Genomic DNA, 17,991 nt, shown 5'->3' with positions numbered 1-17,991 from the left:
CCCTCACTCTATCGTCTCCTCCCTGAACCAACCTGTGCTCCTGATGAAGATCATCAGTACAAATAATTTTATATTAGCAACTTCTGATACGTCGTCAAGGAATCCACGACCGATAGTTGCGATTCTTTTCCTATATAGAGCTTTACATTCGCATAGAAGATGCTTTACAGTCTCCTCTTCCTCTGCTTCCTGACAGCTTCTACAATAGTCGTTGTATGGTACACCTAGCCTACTTGCATGTCTGCCAATTAGGCAGTGACCTGTTAGTACTCCTATCAGAGTTCTTATATCACTCCTTTTAAATTTTAGTAGTCGGTTTGTGCGATTCACGCTCCATTCCTGCCACGTTAGTCTGCTGGTTGTGCAGGTTATTGATTGTCTCCACCGAGACTCAGCTATATTTATAGCATATTCGCCGATTAGGTGTTTGCAAGTTGCCAGAGGCATAAAGATACTCTCTTTTTCAGGGGTTAGTTGCAAAGTGGTGCCTGTTCTGGCTAGTTCATCTGCTTCGCAGTTACCAGGAATATCGCTATGTCCTGGAACCCATTGCAGGTTTATTGTGAAGTAGGATGTCAGATCCTCTAATAGATCAAGACAATCTTTCACTAGCTTGGATGAAACCATTGGAGACTTGAGTGATTTCAAGGCCGCTTGGCTATCCGTGTATATATATATGCTCCTTGTTGTGAGCACACTTTTTGTCAATACCACTAGGCTTTCTTTAATTGCTGTGATCTCCGCCTGGAAGACACTGCAGTGGTCTGGCAACCGGAAGGCGATGTTGGTGTTTAATGCTGCGCAAAAGACACCACCTCCCACTCTATGATCCAGTTTGGATCCATCCGTGTAGATGCTAATTTCTGTATTCCTGTCCACCTCGCCCCTTTTCCACTTCTCTCTTGTGGGGTAGGCAATATTGTGGACCGAATTTAGCTTCCGTTCTGTTGGATTACGGAAATCCGTGGTTTTGGGTAGAAACGGGAATATACTGAGTATCCTTGAATGCCCCTTGTCGCATGCGACTAGTTGGGAGGATTCCCTCAGTCTAAGAGCTGACTTTGCTGCCACTTGTTTACAGAACAGGTCTGTTGGCAGTAAGTGTAGAATGACGTTAAGAGCCTGACTTGGCGTTGTTCTAAGAGCTCCACTAATGCATATGCTGGCTGCTCTCTGTATGCTTTCCATACGCTTTACCGCGTATTTCTTTTCCATTACTGGCCACCATACCAATATACCGTATGTCATGATTGGTCTGACTACTGCTGTATAGAGCCAATAAGTTACCCGTGGTGTAAGTCCCCATTTGGGGCCCACCATCCTTTTACAGGTGTAGAGTGCTGTGGCTGCCTTCTTCACCCTAGCATCCAAGTTTTGTTTCCATGAGAGCTTCCTGTCTAAGATTAGTCCCAGGTAGCTTGCCTTATCTCCAATTGTTAGTCTGCAACCATTTATTATTGGCGCCGTAACTTCTGGAGTAATATGTTTTCTGGTGAACAATACGATCTCTGTCTTACCAGCATTTAAATTTAATCCGCACGATACTGCCCAGCGATTCATATCGTCCAATATCGTTTGCATAAGGTCTGCGAGAGTATTCGGGAATTTGCCTCTGACCGATACTGCCACATCGTCAGCGTAGGCCACAACATGTACCCCCTTCTTCTCTAGATCCACCAGCAACTTATTCATTGTCAGGACCCAGAGAAGTGGGGATAACACGCCTCCTTGAGGCGTACCTCTTTGGACAGATCTGCACATCGTTGAAATTATTGACCTGCTCAAGAGCATCTGTTCAATTAATTTCCTGAGAGGTTCAGAGATGTCCAGATCCTTAAGCGCACTCAGTATGGCCCTAGGCTGGATATTATTGAAGGCTCCTTCTATGTCTAAGAAGGCAAATAGAGTGTATTCTTTGACTTCCAGAGATTTTTCAATCTCCGCCACCACAGAGCTTAGTGCTGTTTCTGTGGATTTTCCTTTAGAATACGCATGCTGTGAACCAGCCAACTTTTCCGGTTTCAGTTTGTTTCTAATATGTAATTCTATAAGTCTTTCCAGGATTTTTAGAAGGAAAGAGGAGAGGCTAATCGGCCTGAAGTCCTTTGGACTTGTATGCGAGCTTTTGCCTGCCTTTGGTATGTATATTACCTTGACTTCCCTCCAAAGTGTAGGGATATAGTTTAATTGCAGCACCCCTTTAAGGATGGCAATTAGCCAATTCATTATGTGATTCTGCGACTGCTGCAATTGAGCCGGGAATATACCGTCTGATCCCGGCGTCTTGAAGGGCTTAAAGCTGTTTATTGCCCAGCGTACGTTGCTTTCTGACACTATGTTTATGAGAGTGGGGCTCATTTCTGCTCCACTGTCTTAAGTATATTCTGCAGTATGGCTTTCAGAGCTGCCTGGGAAGTGGGTATCCATTAGTAGCCTCAAGGACTCTTCACTGGATACCGTCCAACTTCGGTCTGGCTTCTGAAGATACCCGATACTATGCACCGATTGTGCCATTATTTTCCTAAGTCGAGACGCTTCCGCCGTGTTCTCGATATCATTGCAAAACGATTTCCATGAATTTCTTTTTGCTTTCCTAACTTTCTTTTTGTATGACCTAAGGAGGTTGTAATAATAATCCCAGTCTGACTCGTCTTGGGAGTGCTTTGCTAAATTGAACTGCTTTCTGCATTCTTTCTGTAGCTTTTTAAGTTCTAGAGACCACCAGGGGGGCCTTATTCTACCCCTGCTTCGTGTTATTGGACAAGCCACCTCTAGTGCTTGCCGGCACGATTCCGTGAGTCGATTAACGAGGATATCTAGATCCTCCTTGCTATTGGGCTGAAACGGTAGAATCATAGGGATACGTTTCTCTAGCTCTTGCATGTGCACCTGCCAGTTCGTTCTCCTATGATTCCTGATGTTAATGCCTTTATCGGCCCTTTCCTCTATTGTACATTCGATATATCGGTGATCCGAAAAGGAATGTTCTTCGAGAACCCTCCATTGGGTTACCCTGTCAATTAGTTCTTCCGACACAAGTGTGATATCCAGCACTTCTTGTCGGTTTCTTGTAATAAATGTTGGCGTGCTTCCCTTATTACACACCAGTAACTTAGTACCTAGTAGGTAATTAAAGAGACACTCACCTCTGTCGTTTACATCTGTACTGCCCCAGATTGTGTGATGCGCATTTGAGTCGCATCCAAGTATCGTCATGCACTTGGATGCCTCGCTATCCCGTACCACCTCTTTTACCATCAGAGGTGGCACCAGCTCCTGCTCATACGGCATATAACACGACACTAGCCGGTAACTGCTTGAGCCCGTTTCCCAGCTTACTGTTGCTGTGTCGTTGTTGCTGTAATTATGTAATATAAAAACATTAAGGTTTTTCTTTGCCATTATGCAGGCTCTGATTTTACCTTCACAGTTAGCCATCAGCAACTTATAGTTCGGCGCCCTCAGTCCGCAAATACGCCCCCCATTAACCCATGGCTCCTGAATGAGGACAAATTCAGGCTGTTCCATTGCCACGCGGTTAATTAGGGCTGCTGAAGCTAGCTATGATGGAGATTAATTTGTAGAAGACGCATTAACAATTGTTATATCTGCGTCTTCCTGAGAGTCGCTTAAAAGCTCTTTCTCAGTATACAAGCTTGAGAGTCTGGCCGCAAGCTCAGACTCGGAAGAAGAACACTCACCTTGCTCCATGCTTTCCGCGTCGCTCGAGGACCCCATGGGATCTTCCTCTACTTCGCATATCTCTTTCCCCGATACCAGATGGTCTGCAGCATCGGCGTCCGACTTGTAAGGCGTTATCCTTACTTTCGTGAACCCGTAATTTATCTCCCCGCCACTCTTCGCCAGCGGTTCGATGGATTCTTTCGTTAATAGCAGCAGAATCTGCATCGTGGCCCTTTTGGTCTCCACGCCAGATTCCGCTACGCTGTCCTCAAATGTCTTGACATACCTCCACCCTTCAGTGGGTAGGCTCGGGTTGCAGGCTCTTATGAGCTGCATAATTTGGTCCGGCTGAGTTGGTGTAGCCGGAATCCATACCCTTGTCCTTGGTCTGGATGGTATGTCCTTCTTGTCCACTGCTACCAATTTTGCCCCGGGGTATACCTCTCCCACCTTGGCTATAGCAGCTTTGTATAGTGCGACCGATCTTTCGTCGTCGCACGCAATCATTTTGATCTGGCCCTGGTACCAGCCGGCATCTGCGCATGACGGTGGCGGACCCGGATTGCTTAATAGCACTTCCAGCGCCACATTTGTCAGCGCAGCCTGCTCCCATTTCCATTGGGCTCTGGGGATTCTTCCTTCGGGATCTCCCTCATCCAGAACGCCAATGACAATTCGGTTCCGGGCCACTTCTGCAAATGATTTTGCGGGCGTTACACCCTTGGTCTTCGGTCGGCGGCTTTAGCTCTACCAACCTTAGTAAGTATGCGGTGCGTCGTCTCTCCGCATATTTTGCCTTTGACGGGTCCTGCATGCTAAATGCAGGCCACTCCCTGGCAGATGCACTTCCGGCGGTAGACCTTTTGGCATCTCCTCTCTCCCCCTGCTTTTCAGCCGTGTTTTGGCCGCAGGGTTTGAGTTTGGCTGCCTCCAGCGCTACCACTTTCTGTGGGCCAGCTTTAGCTTCTGCCCCTTTACTAGTGCTTGCCTTGTCTTCTGGACCAAGCTTCGCTCCTGTCCTCTTCGTGTTAGTTGAGCTCGCTCCAAACGCTGCTCTTTTATGGGAGCAACTCGCTCCCTCCGGCTTTTTTCTTGGAGATCCGGGCTCTCTCCGATTTTTTGTTTTCGTTTCTTTATTTTCATTTTGGTTCATTTTTGGTCCCACGAGTGTGGGGGAACGTATGTCCACTTGCGCATAGCCCCCGTTGCGCAAGCAAGGCTATCTTATTACGGAGGGCGCCAGGTATCCGTAAGCTCCGTTCGAGACTGGGCTATTTAAGGGCCCCCAGCCAGGTTGATCCTCGGCACGGGTCGCATGACACCTTGATCCAGCCCTTTACCCCCGACCATGGTAAGGCTCCTTATCTGTATGCTGTGCTATTGAGGAACATCGAACACACAGATAAGAAGTCTGACCTTAGCTATATTTATTCGTTTCACTTCTCACTCACCTTTTTCACTTTAAAGTACAAAACACGACGTATACAAAAGGGTAGCACGGGCGGAATATCTCGAACGTCTCGTCGGTTTGATCGCTAACGAAAAAAAGGAGCCGTTTTGTCCTCTGTTAGCCCCTTTTGAAGGTTGAGTTGTGTAGAGTTGTGTGATGTGATGTGTGGGTGTCTGTGGGGTGTGATGTCTTCGTGGTGTGATGGTGTGTGTTAGTGGGTGGAGTCTTCTTGTGGATCGTGTTGGTGTGGTGTGTTGGCGCTCAGTGGCGCGTATGGAGGGGGGAGGCGTAACTCATTTAGCCATCCCGGCCCCCCTAGGCGAATTTTAGCCTAGCAATCGCTGTAGTTGCTGCAGCGTAGCAACAACACTGCTGAGGCCAGTGGAGCGGCGGTATGTTGGCCTGGGCTGCCGACGCCGCGTTGATGCCTCCTGTCGCCTTGGTCTGGAGGGAGGTGGAGCCGCCTGTCTTCGGGGGCGATCCTGATGGCTGCTCTGCTGCGATCTACGGCTTGGGGCGAGTTGTCGCCCGACGGTCCGCTTTGGGGTGCGGTGCAGCATGGTGTGATGCTGTCTATTGCACAGTTGGCACAGCGTAAACGACGTACACTCCTGTGTCGTGTGGAGCGTAGCCAAACAGTTTAGGCAGTGCCCGTGCGATTGGGCAACCTGCTGACGTTGTGGTGGCTGCATGCTTCGGAAAATGCTGCAGTGTTGCAGCCGATGTGTGTGTCGACACAGTGGGCATCGGCTGCGTTGCGGCACCGTTGCCGGTGCTGATGAAGGTGGTAGTGGTCGCGCGCCATTACGGGGAGCGGTTGCAGGGACGATTGCCGCTGCGGTTCGTGGTGTTGGAGCTGCCCCAGGGCGCGGCACATTCATGGCGGACCTCACAGCTGGCGTCGGTGTTGCTGCCATATCTACTTCCATATTGATCTGTATGAAGAAGTTGGAATGATTATACATTTGTGGCATGTAAATGTATGGCGAATGTGCCACGGTATGTGGCAGGAATGGATCGTCAATTTGATCGATCATTGCGGTTAGAATGGTTGGTTTATAACGGTTTTGTCGTTTGCGGGTTTATTGGTTAGTTATACAACTAATTCATTTGCGTCGCGGTAATATCAGCGGATTGTTTGTTATTTGCGGTTTTGTCATTAGATACGGTTGGCAGAAAACATAATTTCACGAGCGGTCTTGTCAGCGTTCCGCTTTGAGTACGGAGATCAACTACTCGTATATGACCGTCGGAACCGTAATATAGTTTTTCTATGCGGCCAAGCCGCCATTCTGTGGGGGGTAGACAATCATCGTGTATGATAACACAGTCTCCAAGCTGTGGTGCCTTTTCTGGAGTTTTCCATCGGTACCTTTTATGAAGGTCCTTGAGGTATTCTTCCTTCCATCGGCAGCTGAAATCATGATGGAGAATTTTGATTCTTTCCCATCGATTTAATAGGGATAGCGACCCCACGCCTGGCTCAGGTATGGCCAGAATGGGTGCTCCTTTGAGAAAATGCCCTGGAGTTAGGGCTGTGAAGTCGGAGGGATCTTGCGAGAGTGTTGTGAGTGGCCGTGAATTGAGAACGGCTTCAATTCGAGTTAATAAGGTAGTGAACTCTTCATAATTGAATTTATAATTTCCAGCTACTTTTTTGAAGTGGGATTTGAAGCTTTTTACAGCTGATTCCCATAAACCACCCATATGAGGAGCGCTTGGGGGGATAAACTGCCAATTAATGCCTTATGGAGCATACTTCTGAACAATTTCAGGTGATACTTGTTTAATAAAATCCACAAACTGTTTTTCAGTGGCTCTTTGGGCTCCAATGAAGGTTTTGCCGTTATCGCTTATTAGTTTTGATGGGAAGCCGCGTCGTCCGACGAAGCGAGCAAATGCCGCGAGAAAAGCCTCCTTAGTCAGATTTGTACATAGCTCGAGGTGCACTGCTTTTGTCGTAAAACAGACAAAGACAGCCACATAGTCTTTCATTATGGTGGGCGACCTTAGCATGGACGCCTTTATTTGAAAAGGCCCAGCAAAATCGACACCTGTGACTGTGAAAGGCAGAGCGAAGTTACAGCGTTCCGGTGGAAGTGCTGCCATAATCTGCGTGCGCAACTTCTGCTTATGCAGAGTGCAGATCTTGCACATGAAAATGCATTTTTTTATTTTGGGTTTCAGTCGGGGAATATAGAACTCTTGGCGGACTATATGTTGCATTAGGCGATGTTAGCATAAGTAGGTGGATATAATTGAGGAGTAAAGTGGCAAGTCGAGATTTCTCTGGTATGATTAGAGGGTGGCGTTCATTATACGTGAGGCTTGAATTGGCAAGCCGACCATTCGCACGAAGCAGACCTTTCGTGTCTAGGAATGGGTTAAGAACTAAGAGTGAACTCCTTTTGTCAATGGGTTTTGATTCTCTTAATAGTGTTATATCGCGGCTGAAGTAGCGCGTTTGAGTTGATGCGATTAGAGCGACCTTTGCCTTTTGCAATTCTAGGTGCGTCAATGTATCGCATTGGGGGTACTCTGAGGGAACTCCCTTAACTTTAATTTTAAGTCGCTCTATGAACTTTAACATATAGGCGATTACTCTGAGGGCTCGGGAGAACGATGAAAATCGCTCAAGGATGTCAGTATCCTCCACTGCTGTGTGAAAGGAGTCGATTTTTCGACTTTCTGGGGCTATTATATTGCGCATGGGCGATTGTGGCCAAGAATCGGGAGATTCTGTTAACCATCGGGGACCATTCCACCAGAGGGTGGTGGTGGTAAGGTGCAGCGGTTTGCACCCTCTTGTACCTAGATCGGCAGGATTGTCAGCACTGGCTACGTGTCGCCAAGTGGCTGATCCCACTAGGTCAAGTATTTGAGACGTTCGATTGGAAATATACGTCTTCCATGCATGTGGTGGTTTTTCTAACCAGGCTAGTACAATTTCAGAATCGGACCACAGATACAATTTGTATTTTGCCATATTTAAATGCAATTGCACCATGGATACTAGTTTGGCTAGTAGTAGCGCTCCGCACAGTTCAAGTCGTGGCAGACTTATTGTTTTTAACGGAGCTACTTTTGCTTTTGCTACTAGCAAGTGGCTTGTGGTCGCAAAGTCGCTTTGCGTGCGAACATATATAGTTGCGCAATATGCCTTTTCAGAAGCGTCACAGAAGCCGTGTAGTTCGACTTTGTGCTCTGGGGCATAATTTACCCATCGTGGGATTTGTATCTGTGAGATATCGTTTAGATTGTTTGCAAACTGGGACCACTTTTCTAAACGAAGTGGTTTTACTTGTTCGTCCCAGTCGGTTCCATCTAGCCATAATTCTTGTATTAGAATTTTTGCTTGTATCATAACTGGCGAAAGCCATCCTGCGGAGTCGAAAAGTTTCGCCACAGAGGATAGAATTTGTCTCTTCGTTATGGCGGATAATGCAGATATTGACTCTGTAGTGTATGAAAACTGGTCAGATATCGCATTCCATTGGATCCCCAGAGTTTTTGTTGTACTTTCCTTTTCGAATTTAAGGAAATTGGTATCCAACAGATTTTCTTTAGGTATGTCCTTTAAGATATTAGGGTGGTTCGCCGTTATCTTTTTCAACGGAAACCCTGCGGTTTTGAGGGCTTTTACCACTTGTGAGAGTGACTCGTATGCTTGTGGAAGACTGTGACTTCCAGACAAGATATCGTCTACATATGTTTGTGTTTTTAACACTTTGGTTGCCAGAGGAAATTCTGACCTTGTGTTTTCTGCCAGTTCGTGGAGTGTTCGAATGGCTAAATATGGAGCACAGTTGACACCAAAGGTAACTGTTTTAAGTTTATAGTCGCGTAGTGGACTATTGGGAGATTTTCGGAAAATAATTCGCTGAAAATCTTGATCGTCTTTATGTACGACTATTTGCCTATACATTTTTTCGACGTCTCCGTTAAATACGTATTTGAATATACGCCAATTTAAAATGAGTAGCATTAAATCTGGTTGGAGCGTGGGTCCCGTAAATAGAATTTCATTTAGGGAATTCCCCGAGCTAGTAGATCTTGATGCATTAAAGACAACTCTTACTTTAGTTGTTTTTTTGTCTGGCTTTACTACTGCGTGATGAGGCAAGTAAAATGAGTAATATTTGCCATTTATGATTTTTTCGCATGGGCTTACTTCCTCCATGTGATCTAAATGGAGGTATTCTTCTAACACGCCATCGTATTCTGGCTTAAGCTCACCTTTTTTAAGTAAGTTTTTTTCCATACTTAAAAACTGCTGTATTGCAGAGGTGCGAGAGTGACCTAAGGCGAGTGTGTTAGGAAATTGTTGTTTTAGTGGTAGTCGTACGACGTACCGACCATTATCTGATCTAGTAGTTGTGGCTTTGTAAAAGTCTTCACAATACTGATCTTCAGGGGTTGTGATTGATATTGGGGGGAGTTCTTTTAACTCCCAAAATTTTTTTAATTGTGAATTGAGGTATTCGTTTGAGATTTCCTCAACCTGAGTGGTCATGGTGGTAACTGGTTCCGAAACTAGTCCACTTAGGATCCACCCAAAAATAGTGTTTTGTGCCAGAAGTGTATTTGAAATTTTCTCAATACCTTTGAGTATTATCTGTGGTATGAGATCGCTGCCTAATAGAAGGTCTATTTGAGCGGGAGTGTTGCAGTTGGGATCTGCTAGCTTTAGGTGTGAAACCTTTTGCCAATGCTTGCTATTTATGTGATAGCTTGGAAGCATATTTGTAAGTTGCGGTAAGACTATTGCTTCTGCTTGTATGTGCTTATCCGCTTGGGGGGAAATTAAGGTAATGGGGCAGATTTTATTAGAGTTTTGAACTACTCTTCCGCCCATTCCTGTAATTTCAAAGTTGGCTTGTTTTGTTGGCAGTTGTAGCCTAATTTGAGCCCTAGACGCTATGAAGGATCGTTGTGATCCTTGGTCTATTAAGGCCCTAAGTTTAAACAGTTCTCCTCGGTGTTCGATGGAGACAACTGCTGTGGGTAGTAGTACTCTACTTTGATTTTCGCTGTGTAGCGTTTGGGTTTTTAATGCCTTTGAGCAGCATGGTGCTTCTTGGCAATTTTCGGGATTTCGCACTTCGGGATTTGCTGTTGCAACTAAACCCGTGGCTCTTTTCATATTTGCGCTGTTTGGGGATGAGCTGGTAAATGTGCTGTAATGCAGCATTGAATGATGTCGTTTATGACAATAAACGCAATTAAATTTGCTTTCGCATTCTTTAAGTGTATGTGCATGTGAAAGGCAATTTGTACAAAGCCTTTTTGTTCGTACATAATTGTTTCGATCGGTAATATTCATTTTTTTGAATTTCTCGCAAGATTTGAGCTTATGCCCCCCTGTACACAGTTCGCATGACGTTTGCTTGTACTGTTCGGATGTGAACGTTTGATTTTTGAAGAAGCTTCTATTTAAATTGTTGTTGCTACTAGCTTGGGGTCTGTGGAAGCTTCTATTTAGGTCATGTTGAACGGGTTTCGTTCTGACCAATTTTTTATCTACCCTTTCTGCGATTTCATATTGGGTAGTTAGGAAATCTTTCATTTGTTGCCACGTGGGGCATTTTCTTCGTGATGAGAGCGATTGTTCCCATAGAAGTAATGATTTTTCTGGTAATGCGGCAGTGCATATGTTTACCAGTATTGGATCCCAGCTGTCTGTGGGAATATTTTGTGTCGATAAAACCGACAAACAATTTGAAACAGTGGATTGAAGTTTGATAAATTCCTCACTAGTTTCCCTTTGAATTTTTGGCAAGTTCATTAATATCGATATTTGTTTATCGACCAATATTCTTTCGTTTTCGAATCTTGATTTAAGAGCTTCCCAAGCCAAATTGAAATTATCGTCATTTAGTGCGAACTGTTTTACTATAACGCCTGCTTGACCTTTTGTTTTGTATCGGAGGTGATACAATTTTTGTGCATTTGTTAATTTTGGATGGTTTATGTAAACGGCAGTAAACATGTCCCGGAAGGACGGCCATTGTTCATAACCACCATGAAAGATTTCTGTATCACATGTGGGCACCCTGAGATGGATGCCTGAACTTGCTTCATGACTTTGGATTTGTGGCAGCTCTACTCTTGGCTGTGGAGTAGGTGCAATTGCTTTGATTAATTTTAATTGATCAGAAATCATTGCTTTTGTTTCTTCGAACTGGTCTAAGCAGTTTTCGTATTTGGCGTAAGCCGAGGATTTAAAATTTTCAGGTAGATCTGAGTCGTCAGATTCTACTATTGCGTCATATGCAGCTTGGAGACGTGTCCAAAAATTATCAAGATTGTCTTTTTTAATTTCTAATACCGATTCAGAATTGTCCTGAATCGGCGAAGATGAAAATCGAGTGCAGTATCGTATTAGACTGTCACTCTCAGAGATAAATTTGGTGTATGAAATATCTTTCACCCGTTTTTGTTTTGTAGCACCTTGTTTTGAGCGTGTAGCTTCTGCAGGTGTACATGGACTCTTTTCTTCAGAAATCATTTTTGGAACTTTTAGCAATTGAGTTGTTTTAGAATCTTTCGAGTCTGAGCTCATTTAAGAGATGTGCTGAAATACAATAAAATATTTTCACTGTAAGAAATATATGTATATTTGAAACCTCTTTTAAGAAAATAAGGGTTTTTGTTAACAAATTAATATCGTTTTTTAAACACGTTTGAGTACCTAACTCTTTTATGATAGTAAGAGTTTTTATTTAATTAAATGAATATATTACGCGTATTTCGGGTTTTTATCGTTTTTTTTTTTTTTATATTATTTAATTAATTAATATTAATCGCAAATGTTTTTATTTTTACTTTTATTTGTATGTATAATGTGTCCGTAATTCCTATAGGGTATACCTATAAGCGGATCAGCTGATACATATGTACTTGTCGTTATGCACAATTGAGAGCTCGTCTTAGAGATCAATGCACTTTGTACATAAAGTATGTATGTAATATTGTATTTTAATATGCTTTGCGCAATCCTGCTTGTTTTTGTTGGTCAAAGAACAAGGGGTATTGCGAGTATGTGCCAATGTGGACTTAGAATATTATATGTATATATGCAATCCTACTTGTTTTTGTTTAACAAAGAACAAGGGGTATTGCGGAATATTTGCCAATGTGGACTTTGAAGCGAAGTACTTATGTATGTTTGTATACCGGTGCGTGTATATATGTACGCAGTGCGAAAAGACCGCGAAAAGGAAAAAATATACCGCAGGTATTCTTGTACAATTTATGTATATATGTACATATGTATTTCACGTAATATATTTGTACGGAATATATGTACGCAGTGCGAAAAGACCGCGAAAAGTAGAAAAATTTACCGCAGGTATACGATTAAAATTTATGTATATACGTATGTATTTCACGTAATATATTTGTACGGAATATATGTACGCAGTGCGAAAAGACCGCGAAAAGTAGAAAAATGTACCGCAGGTATACGATTGAAATTTATGTATTATAGCAAGTATTAGTATTATATGTATGTTGTAGGTTTTTCTCCTAATATAGTATGTATGTATATATTTATATATGTTAAATATAATATGTATATGTATGTTTAAATTTATTTTGTACGTTTTCGCTTTTTTTTTGTTTTTTGTTTTTTTTTTTTTTTGCTTTTGATTGCCTTTGCTTATTTTACGCAATCCTGCTTATACTTGATAAAGTATAAGGGGTATTGCTGGAAATTTGTGCAAGTAAATACTTGAATTATTTGTTTTAGAGATATTTTGTGTATTTGAACACAACGGTAAGCAGTTAGGCAATCAAGAGTTCGTTCGATATATATTTTTTACCAAACTGTTTTATCTTGTAGCGGTATTTCGGTTTTTACCGGAAAATAAACCGAAATATAGAAACAGTTTGGTAACCGCTCTTTTTATACTCTCGCAACCTGTTGCTACAGAGTATAATAGTTTTGTTCACCTAACGGTTGTTTGTATCACCTAAAACTAATCGAGTTAGATATAGGGTTATATATATATAAATGATCAGGATGAAGAGACGAGTTGAAATCCGGGTGACTGTCTGTCCGTCCGTCCGTGCAAGCTCTAACTTGAGTAAAAATTGAGATATCTTTATGAAACTTGGTAGACCTGTTTCTTGGTACCGTGAGACGGTTGGTATTGCAGATGGGCGTAATCGGACCACTGCCACGCCCACAAAACGCCATTAATCAAAAACAAATAACTTGCCATAACTAAGCTCCGCAATAAGATACAAGACTGTTATTTGGTACACAGGATCATATTAGAGAGGGGCATCTGCAATTAAAACTTTTTGTTAAAAAGTGGGCGTGGTCCCGCCTCTAATAGGTTTAATGTGCATATCTCCTAAACCGCTAACGCTATAATAACAAAATTCACTAGAAGCAAATGTTTTTAGCACTTCTATTGACGGTGTGAAAATAGTTGAAATCGGGTGCCAACTCCGTCCACTCCCCATATAACGGTACTGTTAAAAACTACTAAAAGCGCGATAAACCAAGCACTAAACACGCCAGAGACATTAAATTTTATCTCTGAGATGGTATAAATTGGCTTTATAGTAAGCGCGTTCAAAATTAGTCAGTGGGCGTGGCACAGCCCACTTTTAAGTGAAAACCCATATCTTGAGATCTGCTTAACCGATTTCAACCAAATTCGGTGCATAACGTTCTTTTCATGTTTCTATGTCATAGTGCGAAAATGGTCGAAATCGGACTACAACCACGCTTACTTCCCATATAACACCATTTTCAATTCCATCTGATTCTTTCACTTTCCACTATGCAAATCAGGCAACAATGACTGTATCGTGATAAAACTTTGCGTGAATAATGCAATTAAAGTATGCCACCTTGCGGTCAAAAATTGTCTAAATCGAACCAAAACTGTTCAAACCCCTAAGTACTAAATATGTGGACCCCAGTGCCTATAGTTGACCTTCTACCGAAAATATCAGTCAATCCACAAAGAAATCTCAAACGAGTATACCATTTGACTTTGCGAGAGTATAAAATGTTCGGTTACATTCGAACTTAGCCCTTCCTTACTTGTTTGTTATTGCCTTTATTAAGATGGGTTTTTGTAAAAAATAAACCGCAAAGGCATAAATTTCAACATACATACAAAAAGAGAATATATACATATGCTAAATGGAATCGATACAACTCACTTTGTACCGCCTCAAGGGTATTTGGGGGTATTTGTATGCGTATGTGCTTGTGCGTGTGCTTTCTGTGGCCCAGTCCTCTGCTGCTTGGCTGCGCTGACTATGTTGAGCTGGTGTGGTTGTTATTGTAGAGTGGAATTTTTTTTTTTTTTATTTTATTCGCACTCGTTTTTTTTTTTTTTTTTTTTGTATGTAATTTTTTTGTTTTTTTTTTTTTGTTGAAATTCGCGCCCGTTCGTAATTTTTTTTTTTTTTTTTTATTATTTCGCGCACGTTGTTGGTTTTGTTGTTTTTTTTCTATGTGTGTATGTATTATATGTATGCCACTCTGCACCGCACTTCTTTCATATATGTTTATATATGTATATATATATATATATATATATATTTTTTTTTTTCTTTTTTGTTTTTTGTATGTGTATATGTTTTTCCACTGCACTGCACAGCTCTTATTTTTGTTTTTTTTTTTTTTTTTTTTTTTATATAGCTATGTATATATGTATGTTTGTACAATTCTAAAATATTTTTCCGTGGCTTTCAAAAATCTCTGCACGTTCATATATGTATAAACACACATATTTACAATGATTTGTTTGGCAAAACTGTTAGAGCGGCAAGAGAAGCGATGACAATCGGCGAGCGTTCGTTTATTTTTTGGCTCATCTCGGATTTTCTACCAAGAACACAATGTTGTGACGCTTTGTCGTCGCATCCGTCCTTCGACACGCTGACTCTTTGACATGAAAGCAAAAAACGTGAGCTGATATGAAAATGCCTACGGCAAAACGCAATTCTTTACATTCGTACATTGCATATCCAAGGAATTTTCTGGTTGAGAAAAGGAAAATGTAGCATGAATGTGAAATGCCGAATGCAAAAGACAATTATATACTTTTGTGACTCCATAATGGTGTCAAGTAAAAGAATTATTTTAAGAAATATATCAAAATATTTTTAAATTATTACTAATAACTCACAATAAAGTAAAAATTAATCAACATAAAATAATTTAAAAAATAATAAATAACAGTTCAATAAAAGAAAAAATATGGCATATCAAGATTCCCTGGTTGGCATACACATCAGCATCATCTCTCTTCAATATTTGCCTGTTGGGCATGTTAACAGATCTATATGTGTACAGAGGCTCCGCTGTTATAAAAGCGATAAATGTTATTTTTTTCTTCTGCTTGTGAGGTGAATTCCCCAGCTGAAATTTTACAAATGTTCGCTGTCGAACCTGTACCTTCTCGTTCTTCTAAGTTTCCTGGGTCAGCATCCGCTACAATTTTCATAATAGTTAGACGATTTTCTAGAAAAATTTTTTCACTGTTTCGATGTTTTCTTCGCTAGTTGACGTGGTCGCACCACTAGGATGCTCATCGTCATCAACATCTTCTCGGCCTTCTGTAAAGCGCAATCCCACGTAAGGAATATTTCAAATTATGCCGAGTCGTCGATGTTGAGAAACGTCGAGTCAGCACAACGGCTCCAAGTAAATTAAAGCCAAATATAATTTTATAATAAATAGAAATATTATTAAAAAACTAGACGGTAAGCCGTACAGTAATTTTACAAATGTTCGCTGTCGAACCTATACCTTCTCGTTCATTTACGTTCTCTGGCTTTATACTATGTAGGTTCCGAAGAATCGTTTAACGCGTTTAAATTACCGAGGACAAAGGCGATTGTTCCTCATCAGCCACGTTAGGCACATTAGCTTTAATGGTATTGGGAATTTGATGATGTTGTTGTAAATGTAGAAGATATGCAATCCGACAAAATTATACTGTAAAAAGTTCCGTAAACTTGCACTGAGACTGTGACGAGTTGACGAACTCTAGGTAACTTCGACAGATATTGATGAAAATACGATCTCCAACAAACGTTCAAAAAATTTGTAAGTCTGTAATCTATAAGCACGTTTACAGCGGCAACTACGATGATTTGTGACAATAATTGGTATCTGCGCTTTCACAGAATGTTGCCCGGGTACAACAATCCAAACGATTCGTTAATTAAGGTTGTTGGATACCGCTACCAGAGAATGTTGAAGAGTAGAGAAGGAGCAAATGTTAAATGAAAACTTTTTGAGTACTAATTTGTAATTCCACAAGAGGGAACATCGAAAAGTATAACTTCGAAAAAGAAAAATACACCACACAATATGCGAAATGCTATAAATAGACACAACGAATATTCCTATATGAAAAATCGTTGCGCATACCTATTTAGATTTATGTTTTCAATTTCTATGATATGACAAATTTATAATTATGAAAAACCTTTTGAATTAAAAATCTGTATTACCGGTAAAAACCCCAGAATTCATAATAAAATAAACATTTAATAAGCTAGTTTTCTAACTTATGTATGTGCGTTGCGTAAGCAATATACTTATTAAACAAATGATAATAATAAAACGGTGGCTAAGCGGCCACGTTTCCACTTTTGTGGTGGCTTAGGTCGTAAGCGGGAAGGGGTTAAGCACAATCCGAATACGAGCCTATACGTTCGAATCCTAAAACGAATTTTATTTAATTTTTTTATTTTATTAATTGGAGTCTAAGCATATCATAATTCAATTTCTTTAATAGCATATTTTACTTCCTGAGATAATTAAAATATATCAGGAAAATATAATATGTTCATATGTTTAGGTTTATTGAATATTTCCTTATTATGCGTATTTACACAAATGTGATAATCACACATACATTCTTAAATACACGTACGCTGATGCTTGCTTCTTCTTGCCCCGCACAAGCAATGACTTTTGTCTACGCTTTTTGCTTTTTGCGAGTTGAACGATCGCAGGCAAGGAGGGATTGGGGCGCACCGCCACATAATTATTTCAGATATATATTTTATTTATCGAATTCAGTTTGAAAACGATTATAGGTATCAATTTATTGGTATATATATATATATATATATATATAATATATATATTATATTACGAAAATAATTCATAAATGCATCAATACAAATTAAGCAACATATCAATATATTATGAGCCCTCACTTGACACGCCTATGTGCATGGTGGCAAGCCAACGAAATAACGGCGAGTTCGCGCGGACATTGTGTTGTTGAAAAAAACCAAATGACGACTTTGCCGACAAACATACATATTTATATACATACATACAAACGAGCTCGCATACATATTGACGCCAAATTTTGCGCATCGTCGCGGAGTTGACAAAATTTGTTTCAATCGACAATTTTGCGACAATGTCGATCGGCTATGTTGTCTCGTTTGTCCTTTTTGCAGTGGTTTGCTATTGAAAGTTGACTTATGCTCTTTTGAAATATTGCGATTACCAATTGGGCTGCATTTTCATAGCGTCGTATTTAGATAAAATGGGCTAAATCGAAAAACTATGAAACAATGATAATAAGTAAACATATAAAAGTACTATATGGACTGTGCTTAGAATATATAGAAGTAGTTAATGATTTCATATGAATGTCAATTTGATATAAATTTTATAATTTAATGCCATAAATAGTGCATAATATGAAAAAATATAAATATTATTTAAACTCGAATAGGTCATGTTGCCAATTCTCCTTTCTGAAGTGAACATCAGACAAATTCTTCAATTTCTGATTTTTAGCAAATGTTGTGAGGAAGCAGCTTGTGGACATACAAATGCGAGGGGGATGGTAGGA

General features: G+C 41.0%; 2 protein-coding genes and 1 pseudogene across 3 annotated transcripts in view; 2 read left to right on the top strand and 1 right to left on the bottom strand.

Annotated features, from left to right (window-relative positions):
* LOC138855683 (gustatory and odorant receptor 22-like) overlaps nucleotides 1-17,991 on the top strand; it is a 1,003,612-nt gene that overhangs the window by 494,183 nt on the left and 491,438 nt on the right. The gene's annotated exons all lie outside the window — the stretch shown is intronic.
* Nucleotides 3,574-4,837, bottom strand: LOC138855832 (uncharacterized). Its single transcript, XM_070105920.1, has 2 exons — nucleotides 4,481-4,837; nucleotides 3,574-4,410 (listed from the first exon to the last, which is right to left on the bottom strand). The coding sequence occupies exons 1-2, from the start codon at nucleotides 4,835-4,837 to the stop codon at nucleotides 3,574-3,576; spliced, it is 1,194 nt and encodes a 397-aa protein (XP_069962021.1).
* Nucleotides 5,620-17,991, top strand: part of LOC138855831 (NADH-ubiquinone oxidoreductase chain 2-like) — a 50,344-nt pseudogene continuing 37,972 nt past the window's right edge.

Source organism: Bactrocera oleae, chromosome 2 (genome assembly GCF_042242935.1).
Source record: "Bactrocera oleae isolate idBacOlea1 chromosome 2, idBacOlea1, whole genome shotgun sequence".
Taxonomy (NCBI): domain Eukaryota; kingdom Metazoa; phylum Arthropoda; class Insecta; order Diptera; family Tephritidae; genus Bactrocera; species Bactrocera oleae.
This window is presented reverse-complemented; position numbering and strand designations above follow the sequence as displayed.